The sequence below is a fragment of the Protopterus annectens genome, chromosome 7.part0 (assembly GCF_019279795.1).
Source record: "Protopterus annectens isolate FY-2018-M chromosome 7.part0, PAN1.0, whole genome shotgun sequence".
NCBI classification, from domain to species: domain Eukaryota; kingdom Metazoa; phylum Chordata; order Ceratodontiformes; family Protopteridae; genus Protopterus; species Protopterus annectens.
In genome coordinates, this window is record NC_056739.1 from 1,066,986,371 (window position 1) to 1,067,010,343 (window position 23,973).

At 42.3% G+C, this 23,973-nt stretch overlaps 1 protein-coding gene across 2 annotated transcripts in view; it reads left to right on the top strand.

The window, feature by feature from the left end:
- DUT (deoxyuridine triphosphatase) overlaps nucleotides 1-23,973 on the top strand; it is a 409,598-nt gene that overhangs the window by 209,776 nt on the left and 175,849 nt on the right. For both annotated transcript variants that reach the window (XM_044077623.1, XM_044077624.1), the window contains one exon: nucleotides 11,396-11,440. In XM_044077623.1, coding sequence (XP_043933558.1) covers nucleotides 11,396-11,440 — 45 coding nt within the window. The remainder of the gene's footprint in view (nucleotides 1-11,395; nucleotides 11,441-23,973) is intronic.

Below are 23,973 nucleotides of genomic sequence, written 5' to 3' on the forward strand. Positions count from 1 at the left end.
AATTTTTTTAAAAAAATTACTGGTGGTTTGTTAGGGATATAGTATACAAGTAACACATTTGACTGCTCTGTTTCATCTGATGAAGTTTGACCATATGGGACGAAGACGTGGTGAATTTTTTTAGTCTTTATGGTTTTAAATGATTTTTTGTTCATCCTAGTGATTTTTGTGTGAATCAATAAATACCAAGTGCAACATGGACAGCAGCCTTTCTGGGGAATCTTCAGTCCATCTCAAGAGACTGCAGGCCAGTCATGCTCGGGTCCCTGTGCTTGGCAGCAGTGTTATGATTATTTAAAACTGAAGCGATTGTTAGGGCTCATGACAATGTCTCTCCTTCTGCCACCTTCTGTGAACTAGAGTGCTGATGGATTTTTACTTCTGGAACTTTATTCTCATTGGCACTGGTGCCTGTGGTACTGTCACTGGCCCATATTTTTGCTCAGCTGGCATGATAAATCTGTGTTTTCATGCTAATGGCACAGTTGGTGTCATTGCTTCAACTGGTTACAACTTTCTTGATATATTATCAAGATCCTGTTTTGCTGATCTTGGTGTTAATATCCCCCCCCCCACATTTTCTTTGTGTTTGCAAGTCCTACAACGAGTCAGTTTTCAGAACCAGGCCATCATATTGTTGATGTCAAGTTCTATCAGCTTTTCTGCTGTGTGCATCAAATATGAGTCTGTGTCCAGTTCCTCCTCTTGCTCCTGGTGCTTTTGCACCAATTGCGAACCTTTACTAGCAGCAGGTATGGTGTGTAACACCAAACTAAATGAGACCATCAGAGTTTTTATTCCACCAAGGTCACAAATCTAAAGGTGGGGCTATTGGACACCAGGAGACCACGGTCTGCCCCGGGGCAGATGATAGCTGTCCTGGACCCTTCCCTGACTTGACCCACTCCTTGAGGAAATTGGAGTAGATTCATCCTTCACCTGAAGCTTTGGGGTGAATTCACCAAGAACCTGCTGAGTTGAGAAAATGACAGCCAGCGTATTTACTATCATTTCTCTCTGTCCCCTCCTTAGATTCCATTGTTTTCCTTGCTGTCCATCCAAAGCGAGCTGTAAGGAAGCAAGTATTAAGCCTGTTGAGGAGAACAGCAATTAGTCACACTGGACCAGAAAGGCTTAAGTTTTGCCCCCCCCCCCCCCCCAAAAAAAAAATTTAATTGGTCCTGACTTTTAAAAAGCCTACCTCAACGATTGGTATTGCCAATGAGTACAGAAATGTTCTACGTTTCAAGTCAGATCATTACCAATGATGGGCTTTTTCCTTTGGTCTCACCTTTGCCCCAAAGGTGTTCACTGGGTGCATATTCCGTCATAGTAGCAACTCATCAGAGACTAAAGAGACAGAGTATTCCCATATCTTGATGTCTTGTCTGGGGTCCTTCATGCATCATCAGTGATTGGTCTGATCAGGCTCTGTGGCTCTGAATGATGAAGCCATTACACTGCCCCAAGTGGCCTGTCTTTAAGTAGTGGCATGGGAGCTGAATGGAGCATGAAGGACAGGAGTGAGAGGCCAGAGCCAGCTTGCCCATTGTGGGGGGGCGTACACTCATTGCAATAAATATACAGTTCAGCGAGCTCCTGCCTGGTTCCATGCAGAGTTTTACAGCAGCAGAGAAAGAAGAGAGACTTTTGAGTGATTAAGTATTATTTTTCTGCATTCTCTAGCTGCCTTTAGCTAATTCCGCATAAAACGCCAATTTTTCTAGAGTTTCTGTGATTTAAAACGTTTGTTTCATCTACATATTGTATTTATTTACTGCCTGCACTTTAACAAAGTTGATTTTGTGTTTAAATTACCTGTTTAAATGCACAGAAATTGCTATTGCACTTGAGTGTGTAGCCTACAACAGTTAGTGTTTTTTTGATTGTATCTACTTTATTTTTTGAAAAAAAAAAAATATATATATATATGTACTTGTTTTCCTGCCTTTTTAAGGTAGTATAGGCCAGTTTTCAGGTTAGTGCTGAATTCAGGGCTGCTGTTTTACAAGTTTCTGTGTTTGCCCATACCTTACTTGGATAGAAGGAAGTTTCTCTGTTCACTGTGAGAGAGGGAGCTTTGAGCAGCCTATCTGTCCCTGGAGGAGTAGTTTCAGCCCAGAAATTAGTAGCTTATTGGCCATTTTGGGCTAATTTCTATCTCTTTAGTTTCCCTGCTATAAAACCCGCATTTGCAAGGTTTTGTGCTCCTGGCAGCGCTAGCTAGCTAGGGTATAACTATTCCCGGCTCCACAAAGTCTCCTTTCTAGTTTTTCCCTTGGAAGTAGACAAACTTTCAACTTAAGCACTCAAACCATTCACTTTTCATACCGACACTTGCTCAAAACTTATAGCAAGCACTAATAAACCTTGGCACTAGACCCAGTCTATACTGTAGAGAAGGACAAGGCTCTCTATTTGACCTTACCAGCCAATCAGTAAAACAGTTCACTGTACCTATCCAGGTATGCCCAGAGGGCAGTTTCAGGTGTACTCTGGTCCAACTGGTGAATCTGTGCATTTTTGAGGCAATGTTACAATTGCTTCATGTACACAGACAACCCTCTCCTCCTTCCACCAAACACTAATGCATGTGAGAGATGCAATTATACAGCCAAACTGGAGGCTAAGCACTCTCAACCCAAGACTCGAGCAGGCAGTCAAGAGAAGAAGGGAATTACTTGCATCACACCACCATCTCACAGACCTATGAAACCAGCACTGGCAAAAAACACACAGATGCACTAAAACATACTCGGAGGCTCTAAATAAAAATCTGCAGAAGCAACAGAGACCTCCAAAGCAGACATCCAAGCAACCTCCACTCCCCAACACAAATCATGAAACACATACTTCACAAAAACAGTGTGCCAAACAGTCACAGCCCTTAAGGCAAAATAACATACCCAACACACGCACACTGACGTTCCTCTCACTAGGCTGAACAAGGAGAAGGTTACTGTTAGCTGCCTGTCTGATGCCGGGATCCGTCACATAACACAAGCACTCGGGTCACTCCAGAACAAGTACAAATAGGACCGTCATTGTCCATGTTGTGTGAATGACCTGAGCCGTACCTCCCTGGACTACATGAAAAGAGACGTGGAGGAGCTCTCTGATCACGTAGCCCACGCCGGTATGACCCTGATCCTGAATAGCATCCTGCCCTCACCAAGAATGATACCACGGTATAGAGAAAAAATTATCAATTTCAACAATTGGCTAAGCTTCTGGTGTCATTCAAAGGAGATCCAGTGTCTGTCAGCCTGGGATGTCATGCTCGACAAGCCACACTGCTTTGCTAGAGACGGCTTGCACACCTGTCACCCTTAGGCTTTCGAATACTGGCCAAGGCTCTTGCCACCCCCATAGTGCCTTTTTTAGGCAAGGCTCAAAAGACAAACCCACTGCCATAAATAGCACAAGTAACAAAAAACTGAGGGTAATGCTACTCGATGACAGAAGTCTAAACCTCAAAATGCATGCACTCGCACTACTCGGTATGGAGAAAATCGAGAGCACCCCAGCACTACCAGGTCACAAATCGTACCATACATTTCGGCCACAAAAGGTGGGGGAGTATCCATATTCATCAAAGATACCCACACCTCCAGGTTAGTGGCACAGTATGATTCTTCAGAAATCATCCACGTGCAACTAACAATCGGCAAAACTGCTATTCAGATTATAGCTTGCTACAGGTCACCCACCATGTCTCAGGACTCACTCCACATTCCTGGAAACACTGGGAAACATAAAGGTCCTACCAAACACCAATATTAGGTGATTTCAATTACCCAAACATTAACTGGGAGAACTACTCTAGTACAAACTCACTTGCCCAGCATTTCCTAGAATTTATAAACTCAAATGCCCTGGATCACCTGGTCAACACCCACACCAGAGGTTACATGTTGGACCTGGTCATCACCAACATGGGCGACTGGTGTTCCACACTGGAGGTCAACCCCTCGCTGGTTAGATCTGACCATAAACTAATCACTCTAGATATCCACATTCCGCCACCACCCCCGGTCAAAGAAACCACTGTGAAAAACTTTTCAAAAGCAAACTTCACATTACTTAAGACCGAGGTGGGAAGTTTCAAAGCCCCCATGCTAAAGGATAACGCTGTCCAAGCTGCAAAATTCTTTACTAATGCACTCTACAAGAATGCATGGATCATGCTATCCCAAACAAAACCAAGACTTACTACTCCAAGAAAAGGAAACTAGTCTGGTGGACCCCTGCCATAAACAAGCTATACAATAGAAGGAGGAAACTAGTACAGAAAAGAGTAAAATCCCAAGAAGGGAAGACATCCCTGATCAGTATCAGCATGAAACTACGTTCCCTCATAAAATCCTCCAAGGCTAGCTTCAAAAGAAAATTGCCATGGACAGATTAACACAAGGCATTCTTTAGCTATGTCAGGAATCCAAGTGGCAATTCTCAGATCTGCTCTGAGTTAGTGCAGAATGGCACAAAATACATTGAACTGACCAATGTAGCCAACATCCTGGCAGACAGGTACAGTGCAAACTTCACCCCCCTCTCACCCCCAAAAGGGCATATAACCGTACCAGAAGAATGTAGTGCCCCTGAAATCAGACACTCTGGTTAAAACAGCTCTCGCCAGTGCTAAAAACACAGCATGAATGGGACCGGACGGTGTCCCAGGTTGCGTCCTACACGAGCTCAAAGATGAACTAACCCCTCACCTAAAAACACTGTTTAAACTCAGCCTCTCCACAGGCTACATGCCCACAGAGTGGTGCACAGCAACGGTTATTCCACTCCACAAAGGTGGAGCCACAACAGACCCTGGGAACTATCGCCCTATAAGCCTGACTAGCTTCGTCTGCAAAGCTATGGAGCGCATCATCATGGATCTCATTAACAGAGACATTGGAAACCTCCAAACACTGGACCCTACTCAGTTTGCCTTTAAAGGCAGATCATGCCTCCTAAACCTGGAGGACGACTTTTAGACGGTTACCAAGGCTATAGACGAGGGAAAGGTGGTCCACACAGCCTACCTAGACCTTGCAGAGGCCTTCGACACCATTCCCCACTCTGGTGTTATAGACAAGCTCACCAGCTTGAACAGAAACCCCTACGTCATGAGATGAATTGCCAACTGTCTCACAGACAGAACCCACATGGTAAGAGTTGCAGGAGCTAGGACCGACTCTAAACCGGTTACAAGTGGCGTTCCCCAGGGCTCAGTCCTAGGACCACTCCTGTTTGGCATATACTTCTCAGAGGTATAGGCAAGCACAGGAGGACTATGGCTGACCAAGTTCGCAGACTACTGCAAACTAGGGGCTATAACTGACTCTCTGGCTGACGTACACATCCTCCAAAAGGGTCTCACTGAGACAGATACCTGGTGTCAAAACCATGGCCTCAAGGTAAATGCCAGAAAGTGCATAGTCATCCCCTTTGGAAAAAACAAAGTACCCACAGACTACCACATAGGTGGTAGCCCCCTAAATACTGAAGACGTAATAAGGGATCTGGGGACCCAAGTAGACAGTAACTTCTCTCTTGATCACATTGCCAAAGCGGTTAGAAAATCTTTCTATGTGGCCCACCTAATCAGAAAAGGGTTTGCATCCAGATCAAAAGAGGTCATTAGGCCCCTCTATGCATCACTCATCAGACCTATCATACAGTACAATGCCCCATTTGGGATGTACCTTACAAGACACCTGCAACAACTGGAAAGACCACAAGTACCTCACCAAGAGAATCACTGGTCTCGAGCAGATGCCCTATGCAGCTCGACTGAAGAAACTCCAGCTGTACTCAGTTGCATACCGCCTACTCAGAAGTGATCTCTGCTGACGTGTACAAGACCATGTCCAACCCAGAATTGATAGACATGCTCCACCTGAAGAAAACCATATCCCCTCGAGCCACATGCTCCAGGGATCTAAATCTCACCACAACAATAAATAGGACGTGCTGGAGGGATAGATTCCTGTCTGAGAGACTTCCCATGCTCTGGAACAAGATTCCAGTCTACATTAGGCAGTACTCCTCGCTAACCCTCTTCAAGAAAAACCTTGACGAGTGGATGGGAAACAAAGTTTACCCCAGGGATCACTTCAATGTCTGCTGGACAGTGGCACAGGGAACTAATCTAAGGGGGTGGAAAAAGCTAACGCATTCTGGCTAGGCTTATAAATGCCTTCGGGCAGATAGCCTAGTACCTACCTTTGAATAGCATTAAGAGCCTGAAGAGCTCTGTATTGTAAATGCAGAAGGTTGTGCATGTGAGGAAGCTAACAGGCATCTGGCAGTGGCAGCAGTTGGGGAGTTTGCTAGGTTTTCATTGGGTGGTAGATGATTAGTATTTGTTTGGTGCTCCGTCAGCATCCTCGGTCTCCTCACCACCCCCAGAGATGGGTTGAGTAAAGGTTAAGGTGGGTCTAGTCGGCCTGGTGAATGAAGAGAGGAGCTGATCAGCTGTTGGGAGGGGGGAAAAATCAATGAAGGATCTGGTAACCTATGTCGTATGGTCATCTCCCTTGAGATAACTATGAACCTCGCAAAGTCTCAGTATTGCATGCTCCGAGGAAGTACTGCGTGGCTCTTATCAATCACTTAACCAGACAGTGGTCCCAGGAGTCCCTTAAAGTCTTTATAAGACACTTTCTCCATTGTGCTTTCCTGATCTAGGGTAGAAAACATTTACTGCTGCTGGTAGTTGAATCTGTTCATTCAACTTGGTCTTTATTAACTGGAACTTTCAGAACCTTGGGTCTAGTGGCTGAATCCCATCAATCTTTTCTGGAGTAGCCACTTCTAGCCACAAACGCCTCCGACATCTGTCATATTTGAATAGCATTAAGAGCCTGAAGAGCTCTGTATTGTAAATGCAGAAGGTTGTGCATGTGAGGAAGCTAACATGCATCTGGCAGTGGCAGCATATTTGTTTCAGGGGGGGGAATGGTCTTTTTGGAATGTCACCTTCACATAAAATGCCTGGCAGTGTGTCTGATGTTAACATTTCAGGACTGTGTGCCTCTGGTAGTCGTATTTGTTCAGTTTTGATAAAGTATTGCTGTTGTCTGGTACAGCAAATGGTGGGCAATGTGTTCCTTCCCTCTGTAAGACCAGTGTGTCTGTCACTGGGCATTATGCTCACACCACTTCTTGAGCAAACTACATTCCGAAAGAGTTACGTTTTTGGACAGTCTCATGGCTCCTCATGAAGGGACCCAGAAGCCCCTCGTTGAAGAGGATTTTGGACAGTCTCATGGCTCCTCATGAAGGGACCCAGAAGTCCCTCGTTGGAGAGGATTTTTCACCTTTGGGGAAAACTATGTGCAGTCTTTTTGTATCTTTGACAAATCAAATGTGTCTTTTCCCTGATCCCTAATGTTTTATGAGGGGCAGACTTATGTCCCTACTTTGGTGGTATGCCATTACTTTCAGGCTTGATTTATGCCGTCGCATTGAATTCCCCTCCTTATACATGAATTTTGAAGCTGTTTAGTACACACACACAACTTCGCTACATGACCCGCATCTCCCTTTTTTTTAGACACAATGCGTGACAGAATTTTGCAATGCAGTTCACTAAAATCTACAATTTTTACTCTGATATACTTGTATTTTTTCATCATGTTTGTCACACCTACAGGAAGTGGAAGAGTTTTATGTATTGTTTGGTATTCCTATTTTATGCTAATTAGATGTCCACATCTTTGCTGAATGCACCTACTTTTCAAGGGCCTTAATTTTCAGTGCCTGCAGGTTGAAGAGAGATGCGGAGGAAGTGATCAGCTGGGGTATCCTTGACCTTACAAGTGTACAGTTGGACTCCTTCATGCCACCCCCCACCCATTTCTTTTGTTGATTCATCCAGAAAGTCCAAGTTCTTGTCACAGGCCACTTCTGGTCCAGAGAAATCACTTTACCCCTGTGAGCCATTTTCTTCAGAAGAGGCTGCTGTCTCTAACCTTGCAAAATTACCCACTCTCACTTTTAGGAAAATCCCACCCAGAGGTCTACTACTCACATTTGGCAGCATCTTCTCCCTTTCACGTGTTTTTCCTTTTCCATTGTGTCTCCCTTGATACTGCTGCAGCCAGCTCTTCCCTGAGCACCTAAAAGCACAAATGTCATCAACCGTGGTATTACAACCACCTAAAAGGAGCGAGAGATCGGGTTCTAGAAGTTATCAGTTGTGCCCTTGTCATAATGAAAGGCCTGTAAGGTTCACATTTTCATGTACTTTCCCTCCATTACCCAGCTACAGTACATGTTATAGAAGCTTTTCTTTTGCTGATTTTCCTTCTCTCAACTCATAACAGTAATAGAAGTGGAATGTGAGATATGCATGATGTATGATGGGAAGGGTGGAGAGTTTCAGGCAGCTTGGGAAATTTTCATTTACTTTGTGGTCCTAACACCTGCGTTGCAAGTTTTGGATGGTACAAAGGATGGATCTTGCTGTTCTAAATTTGTGGTCCATGAACTGTTTATCAAACCAGGGGTTAAATAGGTTATGTAATCCATCTGAAATGTACCTTGAAGTTGCAGGATATGCTTTAAACCCAAGCATCTGAAAAATAAGCAAGCAAAAAAAAAAAGGCTAACAAGATATTTCAACACTGAGAATAAGTGTTAAGAACAGACTCTACCAACTTTCTAATGCAAGTCTCTTAGTTCAGCCATGATAATGGGCCTTGTAATCAAGGCAAGAAGATACTGTTGAGTAGATCTCTGCCATCAGGTCTGAAGATGGAATAATCTAATTGATCTTAGGGCCTTCTTAAAATTGAAATCTTTACATCTGAAGATTCACATCTGATGACTTCTGGTCCTTAAAGTGAGTTTATGAAGTATCTTGCTTACTAGTAACATTCACAGAAGAAAAGAACTTTGTCCTCCCCAGTGAGCAGTGAAATTGGGTTAGGGTAGGGCTGAGACCTGCAACACAATGACATGAGTGAGCATTAACGCTCTGAGCTTAAGAGCTGGCCACTGAAGGAAGGAGTCTAGGCAGTTTTTGGAGTAGTAAATTGGGCACATACTACTGAGAGGAGGCTGGGTAACACTGATCTGCAATTTAGGGTCTTTCAAAAGAATTTCAGTCCTGTACATGATCATGGATTGAACCAAATCCGTATCGAGGCTGGGATTCAGAAACTATGAGTCTGATGGAAGAACCTTATCTTTGTTTTTTTCCCCTCTGGGCACTAAGCTTTTCAATTCTTAGAACATTTCTGCTGCTGAGGTTTTCTCCTTGTGGGGGGGCCTCAGTAGGGAGGCCAGTGTCACGGGAACAGCTGCACAGTAATATGGTCCCGGGGAGTGGCTAATGCTAATTGTCCATATGGGTTTCCCATGGAAGTTTTAGTGACTTCTTATTTTTGCTCAACCAAGTGATTCAGAAAATGACTAGTTTGTGTAAAATTTCACAATTGGAGGAAAGTGACTCCCCTATGGCAGTCACTCATTCAGTTTGAGTGCTAGCAGTGTAGTCAAGTTCAGAGAAGATATGGGGATGTTGATTTAGTGTGTTATGGGGGGGATGAGTTAGTGTTTTGTCTAAGCATGTGAAAGATAACTGCATGAATGTCTGCCTAGGTGGTTGCACTAGGGAACGGATTAGGTTAGGGAACAGTCTGTATGTATGTGTAAATGCTAGGGGCCGAGTGTTTCCATGAACATGATCACATGAGTTTGTGTGTATAGGATGGTACCTTTGCCAACATTATGCATGGGCCACTAGAGTGTGCAGTCAGGTCTGATGGCACTAATTGCAATGGAGATGAGTTAATGAGCCAGTAGTGAAATTTTTCTCATTGCATAGTTGCTTCAGAATCACATTCTTTTTTCCACTGTCTTGCCAATAACAATACTATTGGGCAGTTACCACAAGTGGTGAGCTTTTTTCTGAATTCTAGGGAAAGTGGCCTCCTAAGTGGAAATATAACCCTAAAATGGATCCAGGTCATAATGAGAATGTTCAATTGGATCCATCTAGTCCATTTTAGCAAAATCCATGTGGAAGACCAACTTAACGGAGCAACATCACTTAATAAATAGAAAAAGAAATGACCCAACTGATGCTGAAACTCTCAAATGTTGACATCCATGTCAAGTTTATCCGCGATGGTCAGTTCAAATGTTGAAATTGCCTTGAGTATTCACTAGGTCAAGGAAGTCAAAGAAATTGGGTAGACCATACATTAGGAAAAACTTGCAAATCACACCAAAGACGTACTCAAAGATGTTCCAGAATTTCACGTAGGGCACTATAGGCAAAGATGAAGGGACAGTGACCACACTACAGCACTTGGCGGGATAAAATCAACAGTGAACACCAAGAACCAGTGGTATGGGGATGTAGGCAATTGTTTTATCCAACCAGTTTTATGATTCGTGCAAAGGAAGTGTAGAGCAGTGCCATGCTTGTTTCTGATGGTCATTGTCTGACAATCCACTTTCCTAGGGAGGGACTTGAGAAAGGAAACCATAGGGAGAAATCTGAGACTGTGCAAGGAAACCATAGGAAGAAATCTGAGACTCTGCAAGGCAAGGTTGAAGAACTAGTCCTGTTCAAATGTATGAGATACATGACACCAGAGGTACCTTAACAAAAATGGGTAGAATCTGTGTTCTAGCTACACTTCACACACTGTTGGCACTTGGTTACTCAAACCCAGTTTGATGCTCTAGGTCAGGATACATGTAAAAAGAGCACTTCCTATGCAGCCCTGATCCATGATGCTTGGTATTGTCAGGGCAGCAGCATTTTAGTGGTATGTATAAGCCAGCCACTCAACATTTGAAAGGGTGGGTGACATTCATTTTTAACAGTGCTGTATGTCCCAGGGAGCACAGGACTTTTCCACCTTTGTTGGGAGATGAGTACAAGGATTTTGACTAATGGAATTGTTTAATATAGCACTGTAGTCTTTTTTGGAAGTCTCATGCTTCAGTTCTGGGAGGGGAGGTGGCTGCACTTGTGTTAGCAGTACTTCTGCAGTAATTTGCTGTGCGATGGGGCATTGCATTTTACTTGTTTTGATAATTTGCTTTGAACCCCTACTACTTGTGTGCCAGAGATGAAGTCAGTAAAAATAAAATTTTAGGGTGAAGAAGGTATGGTCTTTTGATGTATGGATATCGTATTTGTACCCTTCTGTATAGAATTCTGCCCAATGACAAGTTAAACTGACTAGCTGAAAAAGTAGTTTGAGCATGTTTACTGTATACCGTACCATAATAGAACTTGGAAATACTTTTCTTTAGTGTCATGTACAGGATTCTCTGCTGTGTACACTGAAACTGTGCGTGTATGTATACACACAGAGTAGCTATGAATATTTTACTTTTGTAATTAGAGCCAGTTTTATTCTTTCTCTTTCAGCTCCAAGATCTGGCTTAGCGGCAAAATATTTTATAGACGTTGGAGGTAATGTATTATCCGTTTCAGTCACACTTCTATTAGTGAATCATTATATATTAAGATGTGATAACTTTCATGTAATAAACAAACTTGCATCTTGCTGGATAAATAATTTACATAATAGTAATCCAGATTAGAATAGCTGTCATTTATGTCCATGCAACAGTCTTTTGCAGCATCCTACAAAATAGGTTGCATCCTCCAACATAGCATAAGTAAGATTCAGTGTTGCAGTAACCTTGATACTATTTTGGAATTAAATGCTGTGGACGTCTATTCATCCTCCACGGCTTGCAGTCCCCCATAGTGGAGATGTCCTCTGTATGGGGAAGGAGACCATCAGTAAGACTGAGAAAAGGAAAAGCAGCCCGCATAGCTCCATATGGCAAAAAAACCCCTGAAAGTTGTCTGTAATTCATTTGTTTCAACCATGCCACTTCCAGAGCACTGCGGTAAGTACCAGAAACTGAAACATGTTCTTAACTTTCTAAATTTTGGTGTAGTAAGACATTTGCCATCCTTGTTCATTGGAAGCTGTGACCCACCTACTGGTGGGCAGCAATGTTCCGAGACCTTGCCAGATTAACCTACTGTGAAGTCCTTAGGGAGTCATCTTTTCTTCAATCAGCCTGGATGAACAGGGGTCTGAATGGAGAGATGATGAAATTTGCAAGAAAAGGAGAGTAGTTTTGTTGGAACTGAAGTCATCCAAAAGTTTTGGTGAGTACCTTCACATGGTGGATCCTGTTTTCACTAAATCTCACAAAGATAGCCATGATATATAGACTGCATTTTATATAGCATTTGTCATGGCTAGACATAGGTTAACAATAGACAGCTGGGTGCACAGGTCCCGGGGTAAACCATGTCCAATCCTAGTGTGTGCACTGGTGCCAGGACTGGAAAATGTCAGTGTAAAATCCTCAAGACGTGGAAAACAGTCCTTCAATGTGGTTAGGTGAGATTTATTTATTTTTTGGATTTGTTGACCGGGAAAGTCCACTGGGCTTGGAGGAACCCATTTTTCAGTGGAGGCCCGGGGAGAAAAGCTCCACATTATTACATGCAATTAAATTAAAACATTGTAGATACATGAATATAATATAATTGCATTACTACATACAATTAGTTAAAACAGTTGTTTATGCATAAAAGTGGACAGACAGTAGAAAGGATAAGACAATTTACAGAGATGACATTTCAATAATACATAGAAAAAACAAAATTTTATAAGTGAGAACATAAATGGAGACGGAAGTATTGAAAGTCAGAGTAGAAGAAGAAAGTAACTTGTATAAGAAAGTAACTTGTATATGTGAGTAGAAGTATATGTGAGTAGAAAAAGACAATGGTATATACATGTGAGTAGAGGGGTGTAGAGTACAGGGTGAAGCAGGTGAACAGACTGTATCAGAATGAATAGCTGGAGAGAGGAGGTGTGAGAAGGTACAGAGAAAAGAATGGGAAAGGTTTAAGAATAGAAACAGAGAGGTTCCATAGTGGGAAATTTAGGTGTTGGGATTTTTTTGTGGAGTACAGAAGCATCGCCAGTTAGAGACTAAATGTAATTTTAGGGATTTTTTAAAAGAAGCAGACTTAAAGGTTGATCTGAGAGAAGGAGAAAGATTATTCCATAACTTAGAGACAGCATGGGAGTACAGCATTTGGCCAGCTGACAGTTTGGGTTTCTCTATAGACAGCAACATTTTGTTTTCTGATATGTGGCGATTGGGCTGGTACATGGTCAGTATGGATGAAAGGGAGGGGCAATGTTCAGGTTGGTAGATTATTTTGTGGGCTGTGGTTAGTTGAAGGTAAGATAGATGCTGGTGGGATTCCAGCCATTTTAGTTTATGCAGCGAGGAGCAGTGGTAGGTAGAGTATTTAGAGATTGTAGCAACTTTGGCCATTTTATTGTAACAGGAATCAAGCTTACTTTTTAGGGAAGATTGTAGGTTGGTAAGGATGTGGGAGCGCCATAAAGCAGAGTAGGAAGGATGAGGCAAGGGCCTTCTTGGCAATGAGACTGAGGAAATAGTTATGTCAATATAGGGCACCTAGCTTTTGATGTTGTTTTTGATATTGCCGTGGGTATGAAGGTCAAAGGTAAACTGTCATCAATGATGACACCTAGCAGTTTGGTACTAGGGACGACTTCTAGGATAGTATTGTTACACAAAGTAATTGTAAAGATATTTGTCACTGGGGTATTTTTTGTGGGAGCAAATAAGTTTTGTTTTGTTGGGGTTAAGGGCGAGGTGATTCTGGGACGTCCAGTGCTTGGTAGACGTGAATGCTTCTTGGGTAAGTTGCTGTAATTTGGTGAGAGATTTTGCAGAGGAGATGATAGTTGAATTGTCAGCGTATCTGATGACAGAACTACGAGTAAGGGTTTGATGAAAGTTGTTGACAAATATACTAAAGAGGAGGGGACCAAGAAATGATCCTTGGGGAACACCTGTGTTGGCAGTGATGAAAGGGGAGGAAGAGTTTTGCCATTTAGAGGATTGCTGCTGGTTTTTGAGGTAGTTTGGAAACCATTGCAGGGTGGAGGGAGATGGATTGAGGTTGGAGAGTTTGCTGAGCAGTAGGGAGTGAGAAATAGTGTCAAATGCCTTTGATCGAGAGGGAGCTGAAACTAAGGAGCCAGAGTCACAGGCTCTATTTACTGTGTCGGAGAAGGAGATGGAGGGCAGTGTTGGTGCTATGTCTTGGCCTAAAGCCATGCTGAGTGGGAGAAAGCAGTTGATATTTAACTAGATGATTTGAGCTGTGTGTGGATGCACTTCTCTAGTATTTTAGAGATAGGGGAAAGAATGGCAATAGGAGAGACGTTTGAGATGTCAGAGTTGTTGCTACCTTTATGTAGAGGAATGACAAATGATTTTTTCCAGATATCTGGTATCCGGGATTCTTGAATGGACCTGTTAAAGGAGTATGCTGATAGGTTAAGCTAAGGAAGGGGCTGCTAGTTGGAGGTATTCTGCAGGTATATTATCAGGAGTGTTTGTACAAGGTTTTAGATTTAGTAGTTTTTGGACTGTCGATGTGGCAATGGGTGGTAATGAGAAGATGGGTATGGAATTTGCGGTATTATGGGCTGATGGTGGGCCCAATGTGTCAGGGTTGATGGGTGAGAAGGTAGTTAGATTGGTGATGTCAAAGTATGTATTGAAGACTGAGGCTAATTCAGAGGGGGATTTATCTGGGTTTGGGCATGGGGTGTTAGAACCTGGGTGGAGTAAGGAATTAATTGCTCCCCAGGCAAACAAAATCCCCAAAACTTCTGATCTTGAATAGAATGTATGTACTCTTTGGTTTTTGACCACTAAACGTTTAGCCTGATTATGAAGCTGTTTGTATTGCATTAGATTGAAAGGAGTTTCGTTTTTTTTGGTTTTCCATGCTTTGTCCCTTGAATACATAACTTGCTTTGGTTGGATTGTCCTCCTATTGTAGAAGGAAGTAATATTTCATAAAAACTGGCATGCCAAAGAAGAACCATAAAGGTGATAGACTGGGCTATTGAGGATGAGGAAGAAATTGTGTATTGTTGTAGTGAAAGGAGTGGAGAATTTCCAGATACGATGTACTCTAAAAGGCAGAGAAATTGGAGGGAAAAACATTTTGCACAAGAAAAACTGTCAAAAGTTTTCAAATAAAAAGTTTATGCCCGTTAGTACAAAAAAAAATCCATGGAAAGCATTACATAGGCAAACTTTGGACCATCTGGAAAAAGTGACAAGGAAGTGCAAAAATATAAGTAACAAAACCCAGAGATTTTTGGAAGGTATAAAAAAGAAATATGGACGTGAAAAAACAGATCCGTTATGGTGCAATATTTATGCAGAAGAGGAAACAAAACTAATGCAATATCTTTTGGAACTGCCTTTATTTTATTAAAGTGAAATGCAGGCAAAGGCACCCAGATAAATGGAAACATTCACAATACAAAAACAACGGTGGGGAATGCAGAACAGAAGATTAGCAAGTTTATAGTTAAACAAATAGATACAGTAGTCATGGAATACCTGCAAAATGAATGATTTAGTGTAACCTAACATAGGTCATGTTGCAGCGTGAGGGAACAACAAGGCCCCAAATTAAGGTGAAACCGGTGGAGTAGGAGACATCTTAAAAAGAAATATAGGTGTGGGAATAAGATTTCATATGGTGCAGTATTTATGCTATGATATTAGGAGAAAGTAAAACTAATAAATACGAAAAAGCAACACCAAAGATATCTGAAGAGAAATGCAAGTAAGGGCACCCGATTATGGAAAATTCTACACTACAAAAAAAATAGAAAAGGGGGAGGAAGAATATTAGTAATGGAGAATTTAAAGAAATAGAAATTGAAGTTATGAATTGCCTGTGAAGTGAAGGATTTAGTGTAGAAAATTCAAAGAAAATTCAATCCTGATAATGTCACAGCATGAAGGAACAGTGAGGCCTCACATTGAGAACACGTAGCACGGCCAGCATTTGATCACTTGCCAGATGATGATGCTCTGGAGCCCTCAGTAGGAAACCAGTGCAAAAGTTCAGTTGGAGTTGCATAGCAAAGGAAGGAACAGGAAACTGTGTTGAAGCTCTGATGCAGGCAGTGTTGTGGAGTAATGGACCAATGAGTTCAAAAGAGGAGCAGTGGATGACAACAGGATGAGCTAAAGAGAATATGTCACAGGAAGATATTCTGGAGTTTTCTGTATAATGTCGGGAGGAAACTGAGCATAGAATGTGCCCTCAGTTTAGGAGAAAGTGTCTCTGTTTAGAAGAGGGAACAGAGCAACAAAAATACTTCGATCCTAGTCTTTTCTGATGCTCTTTCTGTCATATACTATTGCAAACAATAAAAAGATGTCAGCACAGGCAAAAAGTAAAAAAAAATAAATACATTTTTTTGTTAAGTTTTACTGCTTTGCCGCATACTTTTTGGCATTTTCCGGCTTGCTAAAGTTTATATCTGTAACAGTACTTGGAACACATCTAGAGCGTGTTTACTGCATTTCCTGTGTTGCACTTAATTTAAAATCGTTTTTTTCTCTCAAAACTGCATTTTACCTGATTTTGGCCTAGCACTCAAGTGTGGGGTCATTTATTGCATTGTTGTGATTATTTTGCTGCTTGTGTAGCTCTGCTACCTTTAAACTACAACAAAAAGAAACAAAAAAATCTTGCTTTTTGCCCACTTTCTGAAAGTTAAAGTTCAGTTACAGATTTGCTGTTCTGAACTGTTTGGAAGTTTCTAGAAGGCCAGTGCTTGCTTGGGCTAAAGGGAAGTCTCTGTGTTCACCAGTGGGAGTGGTTAACACTGAACAGCCTGCCTGTCCCTGGGGGAGTGGTTACTACATAGAAGCTGTAGTTTTATTGGCCATTTTGGGTCAATTCTAAACTCCTTGATCTCTCTCTTAAAACCCTACAACTCTCTTTTTGCGCGGTTTTGCGAACTGAACAGCGCCGCCTGAACAGGTTTTCCAGGCTCCACAAAGCCTGCTCTTCACTTTTTCCCTTAGAACTGTTCAAACTCTCAAAGTAATCACTCTATTCTCTTTCTAAAGCCCTGCATTTGCTCAGCTCTTATAAGCAAACACTAACCAACTAAAGCACTACACCCTCCTTGACTTCTCATAAGTATTAGGCTCCCGATTGGACCTTCCTGATCAAGTGAAAAATCAGTTCCCATCCCTAATCTGATCAGTAAAAAAAACAGTTCCCTATACTAATCTGGTATGTCCACGGGTCAGTTTCAAGGTTACTCTCCAGTCCAGGTGATGAATCTGGGAATTTTGAGGCAATGTTACAATTGCCTTATGTACACAGACAACCCTCTCCTCCTTCCAACAAACTCTAATACATGTGAGAGATGCAGTTGCACAGCCAAACTGGAGGCAGAGCTCTCTCAACCCAAGACTGGCACAAGTCAGGAGGAAAAGGTAACCACCCACACCACAAATCCAGTCTCACACAGACCTATTGCATCTGCATACCCAACACATAAGCACACACAAACATACTCTAGGCTGTGAATAAAAATCTGCCTAAACAGCAAAGACCTAATCAGATATCCAAGCAACAGCCACCCCTCAACAATACCCACAAATCACATCTCTCGCAAAATCAGTGTGCGTCAGTCACAGCCCTTGAGGCCAAACACACCAAATACACTTGTTATAGGGGACTCTCTTGTCCGGCACACTGATGTCCCGCTCACCAGACTGAACAAGGAGAAGGTCACTGTAAGCTGCCTGTCGGGTGCCAGGATCCACCACATAACGCAAGCACTCGGGTCACTCCAAAGCAAGTACAAGTATGACTCCGTCATTGTCCATGCTGGTGTGAATGACCTGAGACGTACCTCCCTGGACTACATGAAAAGAGACATGGAGGAGCTCTCTGACCATGTAGCCCAGGCTGGTATGACCTTGAGTAGCATCTTGCCCTCACCAAGAATGATGCCACAGTATAAAGACAAAATGATCAGTTTCAACAACTGGCTAAAGTATTGGTGTCATTCAAAGGGGATCCAGTGTCATGTCAGCCTGGGATGACATGCTCGACAAGCCACGTTGCTTCGCTAGGGACGGCTTGCACCTGTCACCCTTAGGCTTTCGTATACTGGCCAAGGCTCTTGCCACCCCCATAGTGCCTTTTTTAGGCAAGGCTCGAAGGACAAACCCACCTCCATAGACAACCCAAGGATAAAAAAACTAAAGGTAATGCTATTCAATGCCAGAAGTCTAAACCTCAAGATGCACACACACGAGGCTCTCCTCAGTATGGAGAAAATCTATGTCTGTGCAGTAACAGAAACCTGGTTCAAGGCTCCTGAGAGCACCCCAGCACTACCAGGTTATGACTCATACCATGTGTTTCGGCCCCAAAGCTCGGACCGAAGCACAAAAGGAGGGGGAGTATCTATAATCATCAAAGATACCTACACCTCCAGGTTAGTGGCACTGCACGAAGCATCGGAAACCATCCATGCGTAACTAACAGCAGGCAAAACTGCCTTTCAGTTTGTAGCCTGCTACAGAACACCCTCCCTATTACAGGAACCCCACTTGGCATTCCTGAGAACACTGGAGAATATGAAGGTCTCTCCAAACACTGTTATTGGGCGACTTCAACTACCCAAGCATTGACTGGGAAAACTACTCAACCCAAACACCCTCGCCCAACTGTTCCTTGAATTTATAAACTAGATAGCACAAAATCCACTGGAGTCACCACACGGAAATAGTCACTGGAGATAAAAGCTTCTTTATTGAAAACAAGAACACACAAGCGCTTTCACGTAGCTATACTACGCTTCTTCAGGTGTAATAAAACAATGAAAAAGCAAGCTTATATACAAAAAGCTTTTGGCGCTCAAACTAACGAATTAAACAATAATAGAATAATTACTAACACATAATCTTTCCCTCCATATTCTTGTTTAAAGAGACAGTGCTAGAGTGAATTAAAAACAAATAAAAACAGTTTAAAAGTTGGACATAAATGCCTTAAACAAACTGCATTTAAATGAAGCAGCAGAGCCTGTCGCTATAACAGCATAAGCCAACTAAGGCAGTTACCTCACAACACTAAAAAATAGTGCGAGATCACAGTCAAGACAAAGAACATCATGATTTGTATGCAAATAAACCATGTTTCTGTTTACATATGCATTCAAAACGTGTTACACGACTCATGCTAGAGTCGCTGTCTAAACACATACATTCCTTAAAGCAAAGCCACCAGAATGCAATCATATTCTATAAACCATCCCGTAACCATGTCTGATCTAATAAATGTTTACAATACAGACAATGCAGCAGGCAGCAATCCGAGAGTGGAAAACATCATACTCTCAACTGCTGTTAGTAAATACAGAAAATACATTCTAATATACATCTGTTGGCGTGTACTAAGACAAATACGCCAACATGATACCATCAGGTTCTGTCCATATTCCAGTTTACACATGCATTCAGATCGTGTTTCACGACTCGTACTAGAGTCACTGTCTACACACACATATTCCTTAAAGCAAGACCACAGGAAAACAATCACGTTCTGTAAACTGTCCCGCAATCATGTCTGATCTAAAAAATATAAACAATGCAGCGGACAACAGTGAAAGATATCCTGCTCACATCTACTACTAGTGAACACAGGAAACACATTCTAACATGCATCTGTTGGCGTGAACTAAATCAACTACGCCAACATAATGCCGTCAGATTCCAACTTTATCAAAAATCACAAAGATACGTGCCTGTGCTAAAAAGAATCATCATACAGTCAAGGATTGATCCTGGAGATATGAAAGATGCAATGCAACGAACAACAGGACAAATGCAAAAGGCAACCTACTCACCTCTACTGTTTACAGGCACTTAAAATGTTTTATCAAACAACTGTTAACGGGTGTTCAAATACAACTTCCGTTAACATAATGCCATCAAATTACATATCTGTCAAGAGCCATCATCCGAACTAATGCTCGGTAATCCAAGCAGCCTAACTATAACTTAAAAATAAAAAATAAAAGATAAAAGAACGAAAACTATAAAAAAGATATATAAGCCTATTAAACGATAACCTTGATAGAGGCAGCATTCTGCCTCCTTTGACATGCGCACATAGTGCGTTAAAGAACTAATGGGAGGCTATAATAACATAGTAAAAGTCCAGTCTTATCATTATCCAAACGAAAAACGCACATTATGAACCAGTATGCCAAATACATGGCAAAAATAAAAGATAGATAGACAATATCAACAATAAGGTAGGGAGCTGCAGAAATATATTTGAGAATAAGACAGATGTAGATTTCACAAAGCCACCACCAGGCATACGTTATGCCTATAATGTCAAACCATGAATTGTCCTTATACCATAAACAAATCCTAAATTAAATGCATACAAAACTAAAAATCTAGGAGCGAAACAAGATGATCAATCTTGGTCAGACTGGTATTATACCTACAGGGACCAGACATAAGGCATATAGAATGAAAAAATATAACTGTAATACAGGAGCACGGTCCACTTGGAGTAGAAAAACTCTCTGTGGGTCCAAAACAGAAGAGGGGGACTTACAAAAGGTCAAGCAAGAAAAACGTATCTGGAGGACATGATCAAAACTCAAACCAGATGTCATAAGGTGCACATTTACATTACAACTTCCTGTTATTAAGAACAGGTTTAACAGATACGTACTGATTAATGCCTGGATGTACATGCGCTTTTAAAATAAATATCCACTTAAGCTCCCTAATAGCCAACTGGTTCATATTATCTCCTTCCCTCTTGTTAACTGCCAATAACTCCAGGACCATAAAGCTAAATCTATGTGTATTGTACTGAATTTATAAACTCTACGCAATGGAACAACTGGTCACCACTCCCACAAGAGGGAACAACATATTGGACCTGGTCATCACCAACATGGGGACTCTATGTTCCACACCAGAGGTAAACCTCTCATTGGTAAGATCAGACCATAAACAAATTTCCCTGGACATCCATATCCCGTCCCCCAGCCAAGGAAATCACTGTAAAGAATTTCTCAAAAGCCAACTTTGCACTTCTCAAGACTAAGGTGGAATCCTTCAAAGCCCCTGGGCCAGAGGATAATACAGCCCAATCCGCAGAATCCATTACAAATGCATTCTATGCATGGATCGTGCTATCCCAAATGAAACCAAGACTCACTCCTCCAAAAACAGGGGACTGGTCTGGTGGACCCCGGCCATAAATAAGCTATACAACAGGAGGAGGAAGCTACTACATGACAGAGCAAAATCACAGAAAGGGAAGGCATCTCTGATCAGTATTAGCAAGAAATTTCGATCCGTCATAAAATCATCAAAGGCCAGTTTCGAAAGAAAAATTGCCCTAGACACTAAAGATAATCGCAAGGCCTTCTTTAGTTATGTCAGGAACATGGGCGGAAACTCCCAGATATGCTCTGAATTGTTGCATAACGGTACAAAATATACCGAACCTACAGACCTAGCCAACATCCTGGCAGAAAGATTCAGCGCAAACTTCTCCCCCCCCTCCCCCAAAGGAGCAAATGCCTATCCCAACTGAATGTAACCTCCCTGACATCACAGATGCACAGGTGAAAGCTGCCCTCTCCAAAGCAAAAAACACAGCATTTATGGGACCGGACGGTGTCCCAGGCTGCATCTTACATGAGCTCCAAGAAGAACTGTACCCTCCCATTAAGTCACTGTTCAAACTTAGCCTTACTACAGGATATCTACCCAAAGAATGGCGTACAGCTACAGTGGTCCTACTCCACAAAGGTGGTGCCACAACGGACCCCGGAAACTATTGCCCCATAAGCTTGACTAGTCTGGTCTGTAAAGTTATGGAGCGTATTATCATGGAACTCATAAACAAAGACATTGGGAGACTCCAGACACTGGACCCTACCCAATTCAGCTTTAAGGGCAGATCTTGCCTCTTAAACCTAGTTGATTTCTTTGAAACAGTTACCAAAGCCATAGATGAGGGCAAGGTAGTCCACACAGCCTACCTGGACCTCGCAAAAGCCTTCGACACAATACCCCACTCGGGCATCATAAATAAGCTTACCAGCTTAAATATCAACCCCCTATATCACAAGATGGGTTGCAAACTGGCTCAGAGATGGAACCCACATGGTCAGAATCGCAGGTGCCATGTCCGAATCCAAACCAGTTACAAGTGGCGTCCCACAGGGCTCAGTTCTGGGACCTCTCTTGTTTGGTATATACTTCTCTGAGGTTCAGGCTAACAACGGGGGGATTGTGGCTGACAGAGTTCGCAGATGACTGCAAACTGGGGGCCATAATCGAATCTCCAGCTGACGCAAGCATCCTCCAAAAGGGTCTCACAGAGCTGGATGCTTGGTGCCAGAGCCACGGCCTCAAGCTAAATGCTAAAAAGTGCATAGTCATCCCCTTTGGGAAAAACAAGGTGCCCACAAATTACCACATAGGTGGTAATCCATTAAGTACGGAAGACGTAATTGGAGATTTGGGGACCAACGTAGATAGTAATCTCTCCTTTGATAATCACGTTGCCAAAGTGGTTAGAAAGACCTTCTACATAGCCCACCTTATCACGAAAGGGTTTGCATCTAGATTGAGAGGTCATTGTGCCCCTCTACTCGTCACTCATCAAGCCCATAATTGAATACCATGCCCCTTTTGGAATGTACCTTACCCGACACCTGCAGCAACTGGAGAGACCCCAAAAGTACCTCACCAAGAGGATCAATGGCTACAAACAGATGTCCTATGCAGCTCGACTAAAGAAACTCCAGCTCTACTCAGTTGCTTACCGCCTACTCAGAGGCGATCTATGCGTGATGTACAAAGCCATGTCAAACCCAGAATTAATGGACATGCTCCACCTCAAAAAATCCAAGTCCCGTAGAGCTACACGCTCCAGGGACCTAAACCTCAGCACAAAAATAAATAGGACATGCTGGAGGGACAGATTCATTTCTTAGAGGCTCCCCTCACTCTGGAATAGAATCCCAATTCATGTTAGACATAGCCCCTCGCTTGACCCTCTTCAAGCGAAATCTGGATGCGTGGATGGGAAATCGCAAATTCACCCGTGGGATCTCTTCTGTGTCCCTGCTAGACAGAGGCACAGTAAACTAATCTTAAAAGGGTACCTTCTGTGACCTACTGTACAGAGGCACAGTAGGCTAATCTAATAGGGAGGCGGAAGCCAAATACACTCTGGCTAGGCTTATAAATGCCCTAGGGCAGATAGCCTAGTATCTACCTATGAACCTACAAGCAATTCATTGATTACCAAAAAAAGTTTGAGAGAACTGGGAAACCAATCTAAATAAGTAGAAATACCAAAAAAGAAATGGGGCAAATATTTATGAAGCTCTGTGGAATATAACAAGGATGCTGAATGGACAGAAAAATTAAGAGTAAGTAAGGAGTTCAAATGTTCAAAATATAAAATGGGATAAAGTAATGGCCAGAGAGATCGAAACAAAATTAAGAAAAGCGATCCCAGGCCCATGTACAGTACTTAACTTCTGGCTAAAAGTATTAACATCTTTGCACACAGATTTAGCCTAGAGTAAGAACTGCATATAGTTGCATCCTGGACAGATATCAACGTGGTTAACAGGAAAAACAATACTCCTTAAGAGTGAACGTGTAAACTACCCTAAAAACTATAGACCAGTAACTTGCCTTCTGACTATAAACTATATAGTGGAATTGATGCATACAGAGTTTATAGTCCTGTGGGAAAAAATTCAGTCCTTGCAAAAGGATAACAAAAGAAAGTCGTATGGAACAAAGGATGATTTGTTGCTAAATAAAACCATAATGGCGAATTGTGAAAAGGAGAAGAATCAAGTATAGCATGGACAGATTACTAAAAAGCATTCGACAGTATCCCACATTCATGGGTAAAGGAGAGCTTACAGATGTACAAGATATTGGGTCTTAATGTGATTCTTTTCCCACACATACTCACCAGATGCATGGTTTGGTAGCAGCTCATTGGAGGCTGCTGGAAGC